Here is a 19,807-nt window from a genome sequence, read left to right as displayed (position 1 = left end):
TAGTTGAATATTTGTGTTCCTCATTATCTCAACTATTATATTTTGCAATCCTTTACGGTAATTTTATATGATATCTCTATACGCATATTCTTACAAATGACTTTCATAATTATTATTTTTTAGGCTAAAGTGTACTTTTAGCCCCCTAACTTTCAAAACCTTGCGATTTTGGCCCCCCAAGAAAAAAAATATCAATTTTGGCCATCTATGTTTTCCCCCTTTTGCACTATTCGTCCAAATGTCCAATTTTGACCGGGTCAACGCTGATTTGTCACCTCATTAATCGCGCTGGCAGTCCACATGTGTATATACAGGTTTTTTATTTATTTTAATTGCCACGCGTGTATTAGCTGAATTAAAAAAAAAAGAAAAAGCGAAAATATAAAAGGCTTGGCACGTGAGAGATTAAGACAGATTTTCAGATTCTAGGGTTAACTTTGGGCTGCGATTTTAACCCCCTAAAATCCCTAAAATCAATCTCTCTTCCTTAACCCATTTTTCTTCCAAATCGAACCTTTAATCTCATTCAAAACGTTACCAAGTTTGCATTTGTTACAAAAGTAGAAATCCAGAAAGGAAGGGCTTCTATTTTCTGCGAAAATGCGGTGGGCTGAAGGTGAAAACGCGAATAGAAATGGAAAGCGAGTGAGTTCGGAGAAGACAACAGCAACGAGGGCGATGACTTGTACTCCTGCAACAACACGAGTAGGAAACGTGGGAAATGGGATGAATGGTGATAGCTCTGCATCAAAGTAAGTGACCCTTTGTATGTTTGTGTTTGTTTTTGTTTGTTTTATGTCTGAAAAGCACATGGCTGTTGTTTTGTTGTGAATAAAATAGGGTTGGTGGGTGTATTGAATATTGTGTTTAATTTTGAAAAACGAAAACCCCTAAAATGGAAAAAGTTAAAGTTAAAATCCTTTGTATGTGTCAAACCGTATAAGAATCTTGTTTATGGGGATGTTTAACTGTATATCCCGTATTTATACTGTATATAAATACCGTAGTTGTACAGTATTAATATACAGTATAAATACAGTATGATTATTGTATGAAAATTCAGTATTTTATAACAGTTGTAATACGAGTTTTTTACTGATTTGCTAAGAATTATGCAATTATTATAGGACTAGGGAGGACCACTACTTGAAGATAAGGTTTCACTACAAGGGTTACTTCACTTGTGACCCTTTGATAGAGTATAAGAGGGGTGAAATACATGAATTTGGGGGTGAGTTGAACACTGATGTGGTGAACTTAAAGGATCTTGACAATCTGATCAAAGAAATTGGGGTGGTAGGAGAGTACAAGTTGTGGTATGTCTGTCCAGGGTTTAATGTATGTGATGGTCTTAGGTTGTTGAAAACTGATAGGGATATCATTAGGTTCATAAATGACCATGAGAATGCAGTAGAAGCTGATTTCTATGTTGAGGCAAAAGATGTGGAAGTTATTGATGACAGGTATGATAGTGATGTGGAAGTGGTGGGTGTAGTTGACAAAGGTAAGCAACCAGCTGAGTCTGAAGGGAATGAATCAGATCCTGATTATAGTGGCGATGAGGATGGAGAAATTCCAGATTATGAGTTAGAAGATGAAAAAGGAGGGAGTAGTGATGATTGTGCATCTGTTGATGATAGTGACTATGATGAAGACTGGGAATGGACAAGTGTTCTGCCTAATGAAACTGTGAACCCAACCCCTGCTGCACAGTCAATTAATCAAGCTTTAGTTGGTGTTGAGGCATCTAGGAACTCTGAAGGGACTGGGTTGGAAGACTTTGAAGATGAAGACTCTGATGTTCTAGAGAGTCCTGATTCATCTGATGAAAAAGAGAGATCCAGAAGGAAGAAAGTGAATAGGTTTAAATTGGGAACAAACAATGAACCTGTTGTGTTTGAAGAGGGTCAGATATTTGCAAATGCTGAGTTAATCAAAACTGCTGTGAGGGAGTATGCTTTGCAGAACAAGAACAATGTGTACCTCAAAAGAAATGAGCCAAAAAGAATTATAGTAAAGTGCATGAAAGATTGTCCATACCATATCAGATTCAGTAGGGTACCTCCTCAAACTCATTATGTGTTGTCTAGTTTAAATTCTGCTCACAATTGCTTTCCCACTTCCAAGATCAGACTTTTAACCACAACCTTGTTGGCAAAAAAGTTTGTTCCTGTACTAAAGCATACACCTTCTATGACCCTTAAGGCTCTGAAAGAGGAGTGTAAGACTAGGTGGAATGTGATCAAGAGTTCTTTCCAGGTTTACAGGGCTAAGATAAAGGCTTTAGAGATGATTCATGGTGCTAGTGACTTGCAATATGCACATCTAAGGAACTATGCTGAGGAGTTGCTCAGAAGCAATCCTGGGAGTAGTGTCAAGATCAAAACCAAACCTGGAGCTGGGGGGTTGATTTTCCAGAGGATGTATGTGTGTTTCAATGCTTGCAAGAGGGCCTTTGTTACTAGTTGTAGGCCATTGATAGGACTTGATGGATGTTTCCTTAAAGGGAGGTATGGTGGACATTTGTTATCAGCTGTTGGTAAGGATGGTAACAATCAAATGATCCCCATAGCTTTTGCTGTTGTGGAAGCTGAAACCAAGGAAGTCTGGGATTGGTTTATGGATCTGTTGCTTTCAGACTTGAATGGAGTACAACCCAACTTCCACCACAGATGGTCTTTCATATCAGACCAACAAAAGGTATTATTTTGCTTTTTTATTACAGATTTATTATGTTTTTTTAATTTACATATTTACATATTTACATGTTTGATTTTTATTTGCTTTTTGAAGGGACTGGTGAATACCATAGCTGCTATCAGTGAGCATGTTGAACACAGGCTATGTGTCAGGCACCTATATGGAAACTGGAGGAAGAGGCATGCTGGAGAACACTTGAAAGCAGCTTTGTGGAAAGCAGCTAGGTCCAACACTATGCCAGAGTTTAACAAAGCAATGGAGCAACTGAAGTTGTTAAGTGTGGCAGCATGGGAGGAAATGAGCCAGTATGCTCCAGGTATGTGGTCTAGGGCTGGGTATAGCACTCATACTAACTGTGATTTGCAAGTTAACAATATGTGTGAGGCTTTTAACTTTGCAATCATAGAATTAAGAGATCTCCCAATTATATCACTTGTTGAGGGGTTGAAGTTTTATATCTCAAATAGGATAGTTAAGTTGAGGGATTATATGTTAAGATATCAAGGGGATATCTGTCCAATGATCAAGAAAATTGTGGAAAAGGCTAAGAAAGATGCAGTTGGGTGGAGTCCACACTGGTGTGGTGATAGGGATTATTCCCTATTTTCTGTCACTGATGGCATTGACACTTATGTTGTCAATCTCATTGAAAGAACATGTGCATGTAGAAAGTGGGATTTGACTGGGATACCTTGTTGTCATGTGATTGCTGCAATTTACTACAATCAAGCTAATCCTGAGGATTATGTGGCACACTGGTATAGGTTAGTGATCATTAACTAATCTCTGATTTTATATTTCCATTTTAAATTTAGATGTAAATTTAATGGTTTGTTTGTTTGTTTATTTGTTTCTGGACATGATAGAAAACAAACATTTCTAGACACTTATAACAATATCATCCTTCCATCTAATGGCCCAAAACTTTGGCCACAAGTAGACACTCCTCCAATACTGCCACCTTACATGAGGAGGGCACCAGGGAGGCCTAAGAAGGCTAGAAGGAAGGAGAATGATGAACCTAAATCAACTAGTAGGAAAGGCAAGAGAAATCAAGAAACTGTGAGGTGCAAAAGGTGCAAAAAACTTGGTCATAATATAAGGACATGTGGGGGAAAGACAGGTGCTGATAGAAGTATTCCACCTGGAGGGAACAAGGTACTGTTATATAATGTAAATATATATACTTAACTATTATGTCATTCAAATTTTTGATTAACACTGTTATGTCATTTAATGTAGGATAACCATGAAATGCAACACCCTGAGTCATCAACTGCACTGGCTACAACAACCAATGCTGCACCAACTGCTGAGGCTACTAACACAACTGATGCACAGGCTACCATAATCAATGTTGCATCAACTGCTGAAGCAACAAACACAACTGGTGCACAGGCTACTACTCAACAAGCTCCCACAACCACTGTGACAAAGAAAACAAGCAAACCAAGAAAGAAAAAGGCAAAGACTGCTGCTGTCAATGTTACACCAACAACTGCACTAGCTGCTACAAATGGTACACCAACAAATGCACCAGCTGCTACAAATGGTACACCAACAAATGCACCACCTGCTACAACTTCTGCTCTCAATGCATCAAATGCTGGACCTTCTGCTTCTGTCAGCAATGCAACAAATACATCTGGAACTATGAGAGGTGGCAAACATATTGTTGGTGAGGCTGCTTTGTTTGTGCCTACGAAGTCTAGAACCACTGGTGTGAAGAGGTCAACTGATGAAGTTGGAAATGTTGGAACTCAACAGTCAGTGAACAAGACTTGAGCTAGGAGGATATTGCTGAGACATGATGTTACCTATTTGATGTTTGGATTGTGTTATTTTGTTTGCTTATTGTAATGTCAAGTACTCTTAACATTTTGTTGCTTATGTTAGGTTAAGTGCTCTTAAAGTACTCTTAATTAACTTTTGGATATGCACTCTTAATTTTCTTTTGGATATGTACTCTTGATTTAAGTACTCTAAAGAGTATCTTTTGGTAATGTACTATGAATTAAGCACAATTATTCCTATGTAATGCTAAGTACTTGTTTGCCAATTATTCCTATCTTTTGGTAATCTTTTGATCTTATGTCATTATCTTTTGGTAACTCTTTTCTTTTAATCTTTTGGTACTTGTTTCACAATGAACTATGACAAGATTCTATCAAAATATCAAATCAAACTCATGCTAATTTCATTTAATTTCTTAATCCATACATTACATAAACCATTCCAGTGAAGCTTAAAACACAACTAAACCTTACATTACAGAACTTATCCATAACTTAACAAAGCTTCATGAAAATCACAAAGAGACTAAGCAACAACAACACCCCTAAAATCACAACCATCAAAACAAGCATTTTCTCCTTATTCTTCAGTGCATCATTCTTCTTTAACAAGCCTCTAATAATCTTCTTCTGCCTCTCAGGAACTTCTGGATCGTACCATCTAAAAAAACTACACTTCCTTCTTTGAAAATACTTTCCACATCCATGGAACCTCCTCCCTGGGTTTTCATCAGTCCAAGCTGTTACTAGAGGGGAGTCAACGCCACAGTAACAGACCAAATTCGATTTTCGCAACCTTGATGACCCACTCACGGTTGAAGATGATGAATAGTATCCTCCACCCATTTTTGTTTCTGCAGAAACACGAAAAAGAAACAAAACGAATGGAGAAGAAGAAGAAACGAAATGAAGAAGAAAGTGTGAGGAACAAAATCCAGGGACTGGATCGAAAGAAGAAAGGAAGAAGAAAGTGTGAAGAACAATGGAGATTGGGATAAAAATTGGGGGTTTTTAAACCCTAATTTGTTACCGTTGCAAATTCTCACGTGCCAACGTTTTTCCTTTTTTTTTTTTTTTTAATTCAAGAAAATCTGGCGTGGCATTTAAAAAAAAAAAAATTGTAAATACACACATGGCGTGCCACTCAGCGTTGACCCGGTCAAAATTGGACATTTGGACGAATAGTGCAAAAGGGGGAAAACATAGATGGCCAAAATTGATATTTTTTTTCTTGGGGGGCCAAAATCGCAAGGTTTTGAAAGTTAGGGGGCTAAAAGTACACTTTAGCCTATTTTTTACAAGAATTTTCATAAAAACTTATTCTTTTGAATTCTAATTAACGTGGAGTATATATCCACCCCTTCTAGATATGATTCATGCCTTCTAAGTGATCAACCACAAACTCTAAACTCGTTCTGTGTAGGGATTGAATGGATCGCATAAACATTTGAATAAATCATACATGAACATGAATATAGAAATATCAAAATTTGATTCCTTATATACACCATCTTATAAACAAAAATACAGTAATATTTATAATTGTTTGATAGATGAGTAAAGTTTAACCAATAACTGTTTCTTCCAATAATCAATTTGAGTTCTTCCAAACAATTAGTTGTAGCAACCCATAATAGAAATATTTAAATATTTTCTTTGTTAGTTTTCTCCAACCGTTCTAAATTCTATTTTCCCTAATAAAATAAATATTATTTTTTTACTAATTAACACTTAAAATTTAAATTAAAAAATAAATAAGAAAATGTAAGGGTGGTCCTAAAAAGGAAAGGCTTTCCAAGATCCACATATTCCTTCATATGCGATCCTATGAAAAAAGACACATACCAAGTTTTTTCTGAACAAAAAGACACACAACAAGTTAACAAACAACAAAGACTAAATCAATTCCTTAAAAAAAAAAAAAAAGACTAAATCAATCATCTTTATGAAGGAAAAAAAAAACTCAATCACTTTCTTCTAAAAGAAGAAACAAACTTTCTTCAAATAGAAGAAACAAACGCTCAATCACAACCACAATCACATTCAAATCCAAATATCCACCCTTTAGTGCCACAAATCAAAAACACCCTCTCTCTGACACGTATTTTATTTTGGGATTTACCTTTTCTATTTCTCACCAACCCTAATTTATTTCGAAAATGTCATTAAAGTTTTTTGGATTATAGATTTCAAAACGTGTTTTCTCCCTATTTTTAGGTGGAGAATGAGTTTTTCACTTATTTAAATTATACAATCCGAGCACAATCAGTAGTTTAGATTTGGTAATCCAAAACATTATATGGATAGGGCGCGTTCATTGTTTTTTACGAATTATAAAATCCAAATACCTCATATATCAGAATTGCAATAGCATAAAAACTGAGTCTATTTGCAACCGTGATAGCCAATTTAAAAATCATATTAACCATCATAACCCTTATTCTTACGTCATTGTTAGTTGTTTATGAGTCTGTTCATTGCTACTTGATCGAATTGCTCCAAAACTTGCACAAAAGATCATACAAAAAAAATTAAGGACCAAGACTGTCGTAGAAGGAACTTCTTACGGAGATGTCACCCCTCAAAATTCAAAATTATATCGTATAGACCTATTTCATATTCTCACAAAAATTCGAAAAAACTTGCATTGCCTTTATTTAATTTTTAGATTTTTTTCGTTATATTTTTTATTTTACTTGGCAGGTTATATATTTTTACTTTATTTTTATTGTTCTTAAAAGCAAAATTTATAAATATTGAAATGAGAGAATATAAAACTTACTTTTTTCTTCTAGTTTAGTGAATGCATATTGTTACTTATTTTATTTTATAAATTTAGATCAATCATAGCATTTAAGGTTTAATATGTTTTTTATCCCTATAAATATATTAATTTTTCGTTTTAGTCCTTTTAAAATATTCTTCAACTTTTAGTTCCTATAAAATTTTCAATCATCACTGTTAGTCTATATTTTTAAGCCAACTCATGTGTAACCTTTGTATTTTTTTAATGATATTGTGCAGAAATGTGTAGAATATTGTAAAAATATCCGAAAAAATAATTTTTTTTTTTAACAAAATATGATTTTTAACCGCCAAAGATATAAAAATTCATATTTGATTCATTTTTTTGTTAAAATGTTCAAAAAAAATTAGAAGAGATTCTTATTTGTTAAAATGTTCAAAAAAATTTAGAAGAGATTCTTATAATAATATACATTTTTCAGCAACATTTTATTTAAAAATATTTTTAATCAATGTTAAAAGTTGATTTATTTATAACAACTCTGGTTGTCCGGTCTCAAACCGATTTCTCAAGGTTAAAGAGAGAAACTCTCAACTAAGTGACTTCTTGCACACCGACATTAATTTTTTTTTGTTGAAGGGATGACATTCATTTATAACAAGTATAACGACTACAATCTACAAACATATTTAATCCTAAAATTTATAGAATTATAAAATTATAAAATAAAAAGTTTGTTCCTTCAAAAAAAAATTATAAAATAAAACCCCTATTCTCCTCCTCATATATATCCTCCACCAAAACAAAACAAACATCACCAACCCTTCACTCCAAAAAATCATCCCTTCTCTCACACCCAATTCCCAATCTTGCTTCTCTTCTCCACAAAGCTCCCAAATTTCCTCTCTTTTCACCGTTTCTTGAACTGGGTCGAACCCCTTTTCGTGTGTAGAACATTCTTGTGGGGTGTTTCAAACCCGAAAGGGTGTTGAAGAATTGTAAATCATCACGGCTATTCAAAGGGTTTCACGGTTTCTTTCTCATGCCCGTCGTTGTTCACGACGTAAGGGTTGTGTGATTGAGACCAACCCTTCACCACACGGCGGGCGTGGTGCTCTTCCTTCTGAAGGTGGTAGCCCTTCTGATCTCCTCTTTCTTGCTGGTGGTGGTGTTCTTCTTTTTCTCTTTTAGGTTTTAGTTCTTTAGGTTTTTAGATTAACTCGATTAAATTAAGATCTCGTAAAAAAAATTAGTTTTTGTTCTTGTTTCTCAATTGTTTCTCAAGTGGGTTGGTAGCTTTTGTTTTTAGTAGTTTTTGTTGTTGTTTTGATTTTGGTGAGAGTTTTATTGTGAGAGAGTGAGAAGATGTTGAGTATTAAGAGGGTTCCTACGGTTGTTTCGAATTATCAAAAGGATGAGGATGCTCCTGTTAATGGTTGTGGACGAAATTGTCTCAAGAGTTGTTGTATTCAAGGTAGTGTTTTTTTGTTTGTGATTTGATTTTTAAGGTTTTGTGTTTGTTTTTGTTTTTGAATTATGGATGATGATGATGTTTTTTTGTTGTTGTTGTGTTTTTTTGGTTAATAGAGGCGAAGCTTCCTTTGTATGGTTACAAAAGGGGTGAGGCAAAGGACTTGTCTCCCATTGCATGCAAGGAACGCCCTGTGGCTTTCTTGGACTCGATTATTCTTGGACAGGTAGTTATCGAATTTTTATGGTCACCTATGAAGTATAGACGGCAAACACGACACTGACACTGACACGTATACATCAGTCATAATTTAAGAAAATAGAGATGATTAAATTTAATTATTTATGTATCTTTGTCATGTACGTTTTAGAAACTTGAGTATGGACACCGAACATAACACTGACGTTGACACATACAGCTATGGTATTTTAAGAAAATAGAGATGATTGAATGTACTTATATTTATCTTTGTCATGTTGGCGTTAGAAACTGGCATATTCAATTTGAAGTGCCGATATATCATTGATGGTTATGAACAAGTTTTGATTATTTATTTATTGGTGTCTGTTATGTTATGTTTTTGAGTTTTGAATTTTTTATGGTGTAGTGGGAGGATCGCATGCAGAGAGGACTGTTCCGTTACGATGTTACTGCCTGTGAAACCAAGGTCTGAATCTCTCTCTATTTGAAATTATTGTTATTGTTGTTATATTTTCTTCTGATTTTGTTTTCGTTTATATTATAATTACTAGTGGACTTGGTCTCATGTATGTGTGGTTTTTTTTGTTGGTGGTAGGTGATTCCGGGTGAGTATGGTTTCATTGCTCAGCTGAACGAGGGTCGTCACCTCAAGAAGAGACCAACTGAATTCCAAGTTGACAAGGTTCTCCAGCCCTTTGATGAAACCAAATTCAATTTCACTAAAGTTGGACAAGAAGAGATCCTATTCCAATTTGAGGCTAGCTGTGATGGGGAAGCCCAATTCTTTCCCGACGCGCCAATTGATGTTGAGAATTCTCCAAGCTTTGTTGCCATCAATGTATGTTTATCGGATTTTTTTTCTTTGTATGATCTTTTTGTCGTTTAGTGCATGGTTTTAAATTGCAGTATTTATTCGGTTATATTCTGATACTTCATATTGGGGCAAATGCGACCATAGTTTATGTCGCGATGCGGTTGTAAGACCTCCAAAACCCTTACATTGCGGCTGCAATTTGCGGTTGCGTACTGTAATTTAAAACAATGCTTGATGGTTCAGTTGAATAGGTTTTTATATGATGCTTTTTGTTTATTTACTCGATTAACAGGTTAGTCCTATCGAATATGGGCATGTGCTTCTGATTCCTCGAATTTTCGAGTGTTTGCCCCAAAGGATCGATCACGCGAATTTTTCGCTTGCACTTCACATGGCAGCTGAAGCAGGAAATCCATATTTCCGATTGGGTTACAACAGCTTGGGGGCTTTCGCCACTATTAATCATCTTCACTTCCAGGTATCTTAACCAAACAAATTAAGAATCAATTAAATGACCACCTTATTGTTTACATTGATTATTGGTTTATTGCATTCCTTATCTAGTGTTCCAACAATGAATGAAAACGTGATTTTCTGATTTTTGACAAATTCAGGCATATTATTTGGCTCTGCCTTTTCCAATTGAGAAGGCTTCTACTAAGAAGATTGCCAAATTAAATGGTGGTGTGAAAATATCTAAATTGTTGAACTATCCCGTCAGAGGTCTTGTCTTTGAGGGTGGTCATGCACTGGATGATTTAGCAAACACCGTTTCTGAAGCCTGTATCTGCCTTCAACACAACAACATACCTTACAATGTTCTTATTTCTGACTGCGGGAGGCGAGTTTTTCTCTTACCACAGGTAAATTAGTTTTTCAGTCTATCATAAGCAAAATTTTAATATTTGGCCGCCTCTTACAATCCTTGATAATCCGAAATTTTTTAATTTGTGGGGCCTCTTAAATCGTAATCCTTGATAATCTAGTCAAATGCGGCCTCAAACACAACCTTAGTGGCACTAGTGTTATCAATATTCGCGGAAAATAGCGGTTTGTTCAAACTCTGCCACACAATAGTACTATAACCGTTATTTGACAACCATTTGTACTACATAGTTTATTGTAGAACAATAGTGATTTATTTAAATTCCACCATGATATAGCACTTTCCTGCTTCTATATCCAGTATTTAACAACACTGGATGTCATGGTTCATATTGCCTCAGACTATCTTATAACCCTCTTTAGTTGCTTGAAATCTTATTCCTTGATTGCACAATCAATATTTTTGCTAACCAATACAAATTGAAAAACAGTGCTACGCAGAGAAACAAGCTCTTGGAGAAGTGCGTGCTGAGCTTCTGGACACGCAAGTTAATCCAGCTGTGTGGGAAATCAGTGGACACATGGTGTTAAAGAGGAAGAAGGACTTTGATGAGGCATCTGAAGCCAATGCTCGGGAGCTTCTTGCCGAGGTTTCTCTCTCTAAAGAGAGGTTTGAAGAAGTCAATGCTCTTATTTTTCAAGCCATTACATCTGAAAAAATCGATGTCACACCTCAATGTCTAGAGGAAGTTGATGCAGTAAGCTCAAACACTAAGCCTGCTATGGTGGCTGGTTCGCATGAATGCCTTGTTCTTCAGTAACAAACAAGGCTGTGATGAATAAATGCATAGTGATTTTAATTTACTGTGGTTCTTTCTGTTATGAACTTCAAGTCTGAAGTTTTAGTATTATGATTGCTTCAAGAACTTGATAGAATAAGTGGCTTGTATTTGATATCTAGTGGCTCTCTATGATGATGCTTGAATATTATTGCTTCATGGTCTATTGAAACATATTGATGTAATAATTGCTCTTTGGAGCTTTAGGTTGAACATTGTTACCACCCTTTTGAATTGTATAATATAATTTTATTAGAACACCAGTAAAAGACTTTTTATTTGAGTAGAAAATTTCAATTTTGCTACATAATCTCAAACTAGCTATATAATAACAATATTTGTGTGGAAGGGGGCAAGATACATTATTGGGGTAATAGTCACTTTAGTCCCTGAATATGTAATGATTAGTCATTTTAGTCATTCATTGTATCAAAATTTCAAAATAGTCCCTGATTGTGCATTATGTTAGTCAAAATAGTCCTTGACACTAAAATAACCTCTCAATGTTTTCAATAACTCTTTTCGTATAGGGCCTAAAATGACAATAAACATGTGCTTATAAGTACTAATATGACAATAAGTAAGTATATTGGAGGACTAATCTGACAATATTAATGAAATATTTTAACGTTAAGGACTATTTTGACTAACAAAATGCACAATCAGGGACTACTTTGAAGTTTTGATATATTGAAGGATTATTTTGACTACTCATTACAATTTCAGGGACCAAAGTCACTATTACCCCTACATTATTAAGAAAACCAAATTTACGATTTCTCTGTTGTCTTTTGGACCACTTTTTTGTGGCAAAAGAATGGGTATTTAAATGTATCATATAGACTTTTGTCAAAAAAAAAAAAAAATGTATCATATAGACTGTTATATTATATTATTTAGCAGCAAAAAGAAAGAATCTCGTGGTTTAAACTAATAATGTGTTTGATATAGATGCAAGTTGGGCGGCCTTTGAATCTTATATTATTATTATGATATATCGTTGAAATTGGATTACATGAGTCACTTTTTTCAGACATTCATGCTCACATGATTTTAGTGGCCGTTTGTTCTTAAATCTTGATTTGATGGTTCAGAAAATTGTAATTATATTATAGTTTTTGAAGCCAAAAGGAAAATATATAAATACCTACCATTCGAGCGTGAGGCTTTCATGGAAAAATAAATAAAGTTGAACTAAGGAACTACAGAGTCAAACCGGCGAAACAAAATAGAAGAAAGACTAAGCAAGCATCTCAAGATAAACCAAATGATTTACCCATCAACAATGTAAATCAAAAAATAAATTATATGATGAATCGAAGCCTCCAAATCACGAAAGACACAAGCTTTCTTTCCTTTAAAACACTTCGAACACAAGCAAGCCAAATAAGATGAAGATAAGATTGAATCTTTTTTAGTTAACAAGCTTTTAACCTAACAAGATTTTGGTTATGTTTATCCAACAAAGTTTTTCTACACGCAAATGCATCCTTTGTTAAAAAAAATCATGTGAATTAGCGTGTGAATGTTTATCCAACAAGATACATTTCATCAATTGCCTAAAACAAAAACAAACACGTCTACAACGTGATACCCCAAGGGTCCAATGATGATGATGAAGAGCATCACCCAAAGTTTATTCAAGGAGACTCAAAAACATGATATGTAAGCAACACTAATCACTAAATTTTGATGAATAAAACCCACGTTAAACGTAAAAAACTAGCCAATTTTCTTGAGTAAACAACACTAATCACTCAATTTTCTTGAGTGAAAACCCACGTTAAACCTAAAGCATTTGTTAAAAAGCCAATTGGTGCTAGCTTTCACAATACAAGCATGATAACAATTTTAACTCCCCATAGCATGAGCCCACATAGTGGTCATTCATGTAAGAAAAACATGATTCATATTCCAAATCCAATGATTATCCTTTTGATTGTAGGAAAATCAAACGTTTATTGGCATAATCTCTCTCTCTATATAGCTTGGCCATTTATATTAAGTTGTCTTTGTAACTATGTAGTATTGGGTTGGAATACTTAAACTATCTTATTAATATTATTACATCTGCTATTAAAAAATAAACTCATGCCATTAATTTTCCCCATGTTCATCATGAATATAACTCAAGTGCATGGTTTAGCATTTGTGACATATCTAATGTTGGTTTTGATCTATATAGAGGGAAATTCAACACCAAATGCTAATTTGTCCCAAAATGTCACTAGTGTTTCATCATCAAATTCACCATGGCTAAAAAATGCTATGAAACTAAGGCCTTTAGGGTGCCGCCGAAGACCATGGATGTGCAGCAGAGGAGAATTTCCACCTAGGAGTATGTGTTGTCGAAACCGTTGTGTGAATGTGACATCTGATAGAAACAATTGTGGGTTGTGTGGTATTAGATGTCCTTTTAATTGGAAATGTTGTAGAGGTTTATGCAGGGATATAAACTTAAGTATTTTTAATTGTGGTAAGTGTGGACATAGATGCCCGTTTGGCAAACTCTGCTTCTTTGGTATGTGTGGTTACGGGATGAGATCTTCTCCATTTCTTGTGAAACCGTCGAAGCGGACGCGACCTAAGCCGCCACAAATACCATGGATACCATCTTATCATTATCTCCCACCACCTACTGATAAAAAGGAGGAATTTTAAATGGTTAAGTGTTTAAGTTGAATATATACAATTCATATGTGGATTGTGGAGAATCAGAATTTCATTTGTTTATTTAAAGTGATATTCAATTGGTAAGGAGTGTTATGGTGGTTAAATTTCCCTCAAAAACCTATTTCATTTGTTCCCAATGATATAGTTTGTGGGGGGTAAATGTGACTAGAGAGAGTTGGTTATTCTAAAATGTAGAAAAGTTAAAAATTAGTGAATTGGTGTATTTTTCTTCAAAAATGTGTCTAGTTTGTTGCTTGTGATGTAAGACATTAAATTATTGTCTTAGACATTGTTCTTAGCTAGGTCAAAGTGTAATATATGTGTACTTTATGAATAAAATGTGAACCCGTATTTTTTTTTGAGGTAAAAATTTGAATCTGTTTAAAGATATATCATGAGGTAATCATTTTCATTGTGTTGATTGTGTGTGGAGAAGTTCTCTTATCTTTGCAATGGTTTTACCTTTCTTAATTATTGGGTTACTTTGAGCTATAAGCTTTGAAAATCTTTTTGTATCTCTTTTTTAGTGTATGTTTGGTTTCACTTTTGGAGGAGCCAAAATTGATTTTAATATAATTGATTTTTATATATTTAGTTGCTTTTGAGTAAAATTGATTATGCTTCAAGAATTGATTTTTATAATCAAATTTATTGTTCAAACATGTATTTAATTATTTCTATCTATGTCAACGAGAATTGATTCGAGAACCAAAACCTTGAAAATATTTTTGTCAAAAAAAAAAAAAAAAACTTGAAAATATTTGAAGAATTTGTTAGATCTGAACTTTCTAAAACAAAGAAGAAAATAGTGAAGGTTGACGATATTAAACAAGTAAAACAACTGTTTGTAAAATAAATGAAGAAACAGACAACACCTTCAAAACAAAATGAAAATTGTTGTTGACACATATGCAAAGGCTGAGAAACACGAGTAATTTACCTAAATACCCTTCGACAGTTAACTGCCGAGTTTCTTCAAAACCGGCTGCAGTTAACTACTGAGGAAAACCTCGGCAGTTAACTGTCGATGATCTTCTGCTACAAATCTGGCAGAAGCTCTCTCATCCATTATTCATCTCATCTTACAAAATTTTTTCCAAATCTCTCTCAAAAATCTCTCTAAAAAACCCAACCAAATCCAACCAAATTAATTCAACAAAATCACAAGTAAGTAATTATAATGCTATTAACTTACATTTTAGTTGTTATAAATGTTTTTATTATTTAGGTTTTGAGTAGATTTATTTTATTTTAGTTTTTGAGTAGATTTACATGTTATAATTTATTTTTAGAGTAGATGTTAGTTGATTAATGTTGTTAAAATGTTTGCATGATGTTTATATTATAATTTAGAATTTTAGGGTTATTTTTTTATTTTGGTGTTTTATATTTATTTTTTTTATTTTAGTTTTTAAGTATATTTACATGGAAGAGTATATGATTTATTTTAAGATTAGATATAAGTTGAATAATTTTGTTATATTTTACATTATTTTTATGTTTTTTTTAGGGTAAAACATTTTAGGGTTATTTTTATGATTTTTAGGGTTTATGAAAAATTTACACTTCAAGTGTTTGATGAAATATTTGAATGAGTTTTTCATTGATTGTTTTCAATTTCTTATTGTGCAGATTTAAAACAATTGCCGGGTGGATCGACGTTCATGCACAATTCAACGGCGAAGAACCTCATAGGTTGAAGGTTCGGTGCCTTGGTGTAACGTTAAGAGGTCTCAAGGATGAACTGGATGAATTCAACCAAGGAGTCAACCCTGGAGACACAAGGAGGGTGCAAAACGTTCGGTATAAACGTCCAACGCTCGACGAGGGGAGAGTATCATTCACTTGGGTGGAGTTAATGAACGACAAAAACGTGACGAGCATGTTTTGGGAGCACAACATGTTCCAGTGGAACGATATGCGGGTAACGTTGCTGAGATCAACTGAAGATATCATCAAGAGTCTGATTCCACCAGAAGATCGTGATTAGGTAGGGAATGCACCTTCCAACTACATCAATTGTCTTCCTTTAAATGGGGTAATTCAAACTTGGCAAACGGCGGGACTCCAACATTCGACCGACATTCCCATTGTTCCTTTCAAAAGATTAAATTCTTGTTAGGCTGGTTTAGATAAAGGTATTGAAGTGTAAAGGAATGGACCTCATTCTTTTGACACTTCAATACCATTATTTAAACCAAGCCTAACAATAATTTAACCATGGGTATGCCGAACAAACGTTGGAGTCCTGCTGTTTGGCAAGTTTGAATTTACCCCATTGAAAGGTAAGACAATTGTTGTAATTGGAATGCACATTCCAACTACAACAATTGTCTTCCTCTGAATGGGGTAATTCAAACTCGTTAAACGGCAGGACTCCAACATCCGACCGGCATTCCCATTATTCCTTTCAAAAGATTAAATTCTTGTTAGGCTGGTTTAAATGAAGGTATTGAAATGTCAAGGACTGGACCTCATTCTTTTGACACTTCAATACCGTCATTTAAACAAAACCTAACAAGAATTTAATCTTTTGAATGGAATGATGGGGCTGCCGGTCGGACGTTGGAGTCCTGCTGCTTAGCGAGTTTGAATTTACCCCATTAAGGGGTAATATAATTGTTGTAGTTTGAAGGTGCAACCCGAATGTAATGTAATATAATGTAATGCAATGTACCTTTTTATTCGAATTTATTCAATACGCAATTTGACTAAGAATTCACGCTGTCGCAATTTTAATTAATCGAATTCACGCTGTCGCAATTTTAATTAATCGAATTCACGTTAGATTTAATTAGTTTTTATTCGAATACGCAATTATTCAAAACGCGATTTTTATTCAAAAGCACCATAATGTTAAGGAAAATGTAGCAAAATGTGTGCGACCTATTAAAAAAACATAAAAAAGATCCAAAACAATTAGGCATTACATGCCATTACATTCATTCATCTTCATCATCACACAAGTCAATCGGGTTGCCCGCTACAGTCCCAGCGGCACCTGCTTTTGGTTGAGGACCAAAGTAGCATGTCCTCCCGCTCCTCCTCAACCTCGACTGATTGTACACCGGTACCTTCGAATCCTTCTTTTTGACGGAACAATCACATGTGATTCCGTGCCATGTCATAGGAGAATTTTCATTCTTCTTCTCATCACCCTGAACGTTACCCTGATTCTGATTCTGAGACATGTCTACATAAGAAAAATTGACGATCAAAACCTAAACTAAACAACAATGAAATAAAATCATAAAATCAAAAAATCAAAACCTAAACTATCACGAAAACCTACACCTAAACCTAAACAATTCTAACAATTCTACAACATTTCCTAAACTATCATCAAAACCTACACCTAACCCTAAACAATTTTGACAATTCTACAACAATTCATCAAAACCTAAACCTAACAATTCTAACAATTCTAACCTAAACTATCCTAAAATCATAAAACATAAACCTAACAATTCTAACAATTCTAACCTAAACTATCCTAAAATCATAAAACATAAACCTAACAATTCTAACAATTTTAACAATTCTACAACAAATCGTCAAAACAATAAAACCTAAACATAAATCTAACATATCATAAAATCAATAAAACCTATATAATCAAAATTTAATATAAAAAAACAAACAATTCAACAACAAAACGATAATGCAATAAGATTCAAACAACGTACTTGTTTTTGTGATTGAAATTGGCTTGGAATGGCTTGAAATGGCTGAAAATCGCACCTTGGAGAATCAAAAACATAACAATGGAGTTTTGGAAACTCCTATGCCAGTTCTGTTCTTATAAAAAAAACTTCGGCAGTTAACTACTGAGTTTTTCCTCAGCAGTTAACTGCAGCCGGTTCCAGTAAACTTCGGTAGTTAACTGTCGAGGGGCATATAAGTAATTTACTCATGTTTCTCAGCCAAACCAAATGTGTCAACAACAATTTTCAAACAAAATACTCCTTTCCTAGTCAATTATAAGCAAATTTTTGTTTTTTAAGTTTATTCAATTAATGATGTATCTGATCTATATTATGGACCACATACATCATTAATTAAATGAACCTGAAAAATCAAAATTTGCTTATAATTGACAATGGATTATAAGGGAACTGATTCATCACATAAAAATATTTCTAAGATTCATTAGTTGTATTAGAAAAAGAAATTTCTTTTGAACTATTGACTTAACTCAGTTGTGAAGGACAATGCATAATATATGCAAGATCTGGGGTTCGAACCCTAGACACCAAAAAAAAAAAAACTAAAAAAACAAATGATTAAATGATTTAAGTTTAACGATGATGCCTCATTGAGGTAAATTAGTTTTACATTGACGGTAAATAAAAAAAACTAAAAAAACAAATGATTAAATGATTTGAGTTTAACGATGATGCCTCATTGAGGTAAATTAGTTTTATATTGACGTTAAAAACCCATCAAATAGCCTAATTCAATGTGACGTGAGATATGAAGCTTGAGGGTCACTGTGGATGTGTTGAGGGGTGTTATACATGTAAACTAGTGTGCTGCCCGTGCGACGCACGGGTGGAAAACGGTCAACATTTGACTGCATGTCGTCCATACGCTACATGACACATGATCACAAATTAATGTTACATGTGTTGCAGGCGACGACATACCACATACTGAACGATGTGCACACCACACGAATACAAAGCGAATGACACCAAAACTTGAAAAACAGTCGCCCAAATATTCTTGCATTAATTCTCATATTTTAAATGTGCAATCCACAATAATTCTTCTCCCATTGCATGTTCATTCACCTGAGTTAAACAAATGTTTGGTTCCAAAAAATATAGGTAATTTCTCTTTTAGTATTCATAAAAAAGTAAAATAATGTGGTCCCTAAATTTTTTCTTTCAACACGCAACTTTAGTCTGTATTAAAGTAACTTTGTTTAAATGTGCAAAAACTTCCAACCCTTCTAATGAATTTTTACACACCTGTTTAAAATATTATGAGAGGTTCCTCCATAATAAGTTAGTTTAAAATTTCGTTTGCAAGTTCATTATTTTATGGAATTAAGCCTCGTTTGGATTGACCATAATTTTTAGTGTGTGGCCCGTACGACGCACGGGTGGAATCACAGTCGGCCACAGATGGGTGGAAGAATTTACAGTCGCCCTCGGACGGGTGGGTGGATTTACAATCGACCGCATACTACACGATGACTTACGGGTGGAATTACTGACGTCCACAGACCATACGATACCACCACAACACATGGACTAAAAACTGAAACTACGAAAGTTGTAATTGTCTTCGATAAATTAATGGCTTAATTAAACCTTTGGTCCCTTAACTTATTTTTGGATTTCAATTTGGTCCCCTAACTTTAAACTGTCTCAAAGTGGTCCCTTAAGTATACCTCCGTTTACTATAGTGGTCCCTTCTGTTAGTTTTTGTCAAAAAATTGTTAACCTTTGCCACATGTCAGTTTTGATTGGAGATCAATGGTTGGATTTGAAAAGCACGCATGGCATACAGTGGACTCACAACATATGATAATTCTTATTATTATTATTATTATTATTATTATTATTATTATTATTATTATTATTATTATTATTATTATTATTCCTCTTCATCTTTCAGTTTCATAGCAATAAAAAAAATCCAGTGGCACAAAAATTATACCCAAAACTCAAATTGAAACAACAATAAAATTCATCATCCAACAACATATTAAAAATCTTTAAGTGAATCCTCTTCTTT

At 34.1% G+C, this 19,807-nt stretch overlaps 3 protein-coding genes across 3 annotated transcripts; 2 read left to right on the top strand and 1 right to left on the bottom strand.

Moving 5' to 3' along the window:
• The first annotated feature begins 1,140 nt into the window (after window positions 1–1,140).
• LOC146938254 (uncharacterized) lies at window positions 1,141–4,713 on the top strand. Its single transcript, XM_085757830.1, has 4 exons — window positions 1,141–2,700; window positions 2,794–3,464; window positions 3,567–3,858; window positions 3,943–4,713. The coding sequence occupies exons 1-4, from the start codon at window positions 2,023–2,025 to the stop codon at window positions 4,483–4,485; spliced, it is 2,184 nt and encodes a 727-aa protein (XP_085613956.1). The 5' UTR covers window positions 1,141–2,022; the 3' UTR covers window positions 4,486–4,713.
• Window positions 4,714–4,988: 275 nt separating this feature from the next.
• LOC146938253 (uncharacterized) lies at window positions 4,989–5,339 on the bottom strand. The gene has a single exon (XM_085749603.1). It carries the CDS (start codon window positions 5,337–5,339, stop codon window positions 4,989–4,991), a length of 351 nt encoding a protein of 116 aa, XP_085605729.1.
• Window positions 5,340–8,052: 2,713 nt separating this feature from the next.
• LOC146938252 (GDP-L-galactose phosphorylase 1-like) lies at window positions 8,053–11,658 on the top strand. The gene is made up of 7 exons (XM_085752233.1): window positions 8,053–8,713; window positions 8,827–8,936; window positions 9,318–9,377; window positions 9,507–9,749; window positions 10,018–10,203; window positions 10,340–10,588; window positions 11,042–11,658. Exons 1-7 carry the CDS (start codon window positions 8,605–8,607, stop codon window positions 11,369–11,371), a joined length of 1,287 nt encoding a protein of 428 aa, XP_085608359.1. The 5' UTR covers window positions 8,053–8,604; the 3' UTR covers window positions 11,372–11,658.
• The last annotated feature ends 8,149 nt before the right edge of the window (window positions 11,659–19,807 follow it).

This window comes from Medicago sativa, chromosome 3 (assembly GCF_051527215.1).
Source record: "Medicago sativa cultivar Bolivia chromosome 3, Bolivia_mono, whole genome shotgun sequence".
NCBI classification, from domain to species: domain Eukaryota; kingdom Viridiplantae; phylum Streptophyta; class Magnoliopsida; order Fabales; family Fabaceae; genus Medicago; species Medicago sativa.
The sequence above is the reverse complement of the archived record's forward strand: the minus strand, read 5'-3'. Positions and strand labels throughout refer to the sequence as shown.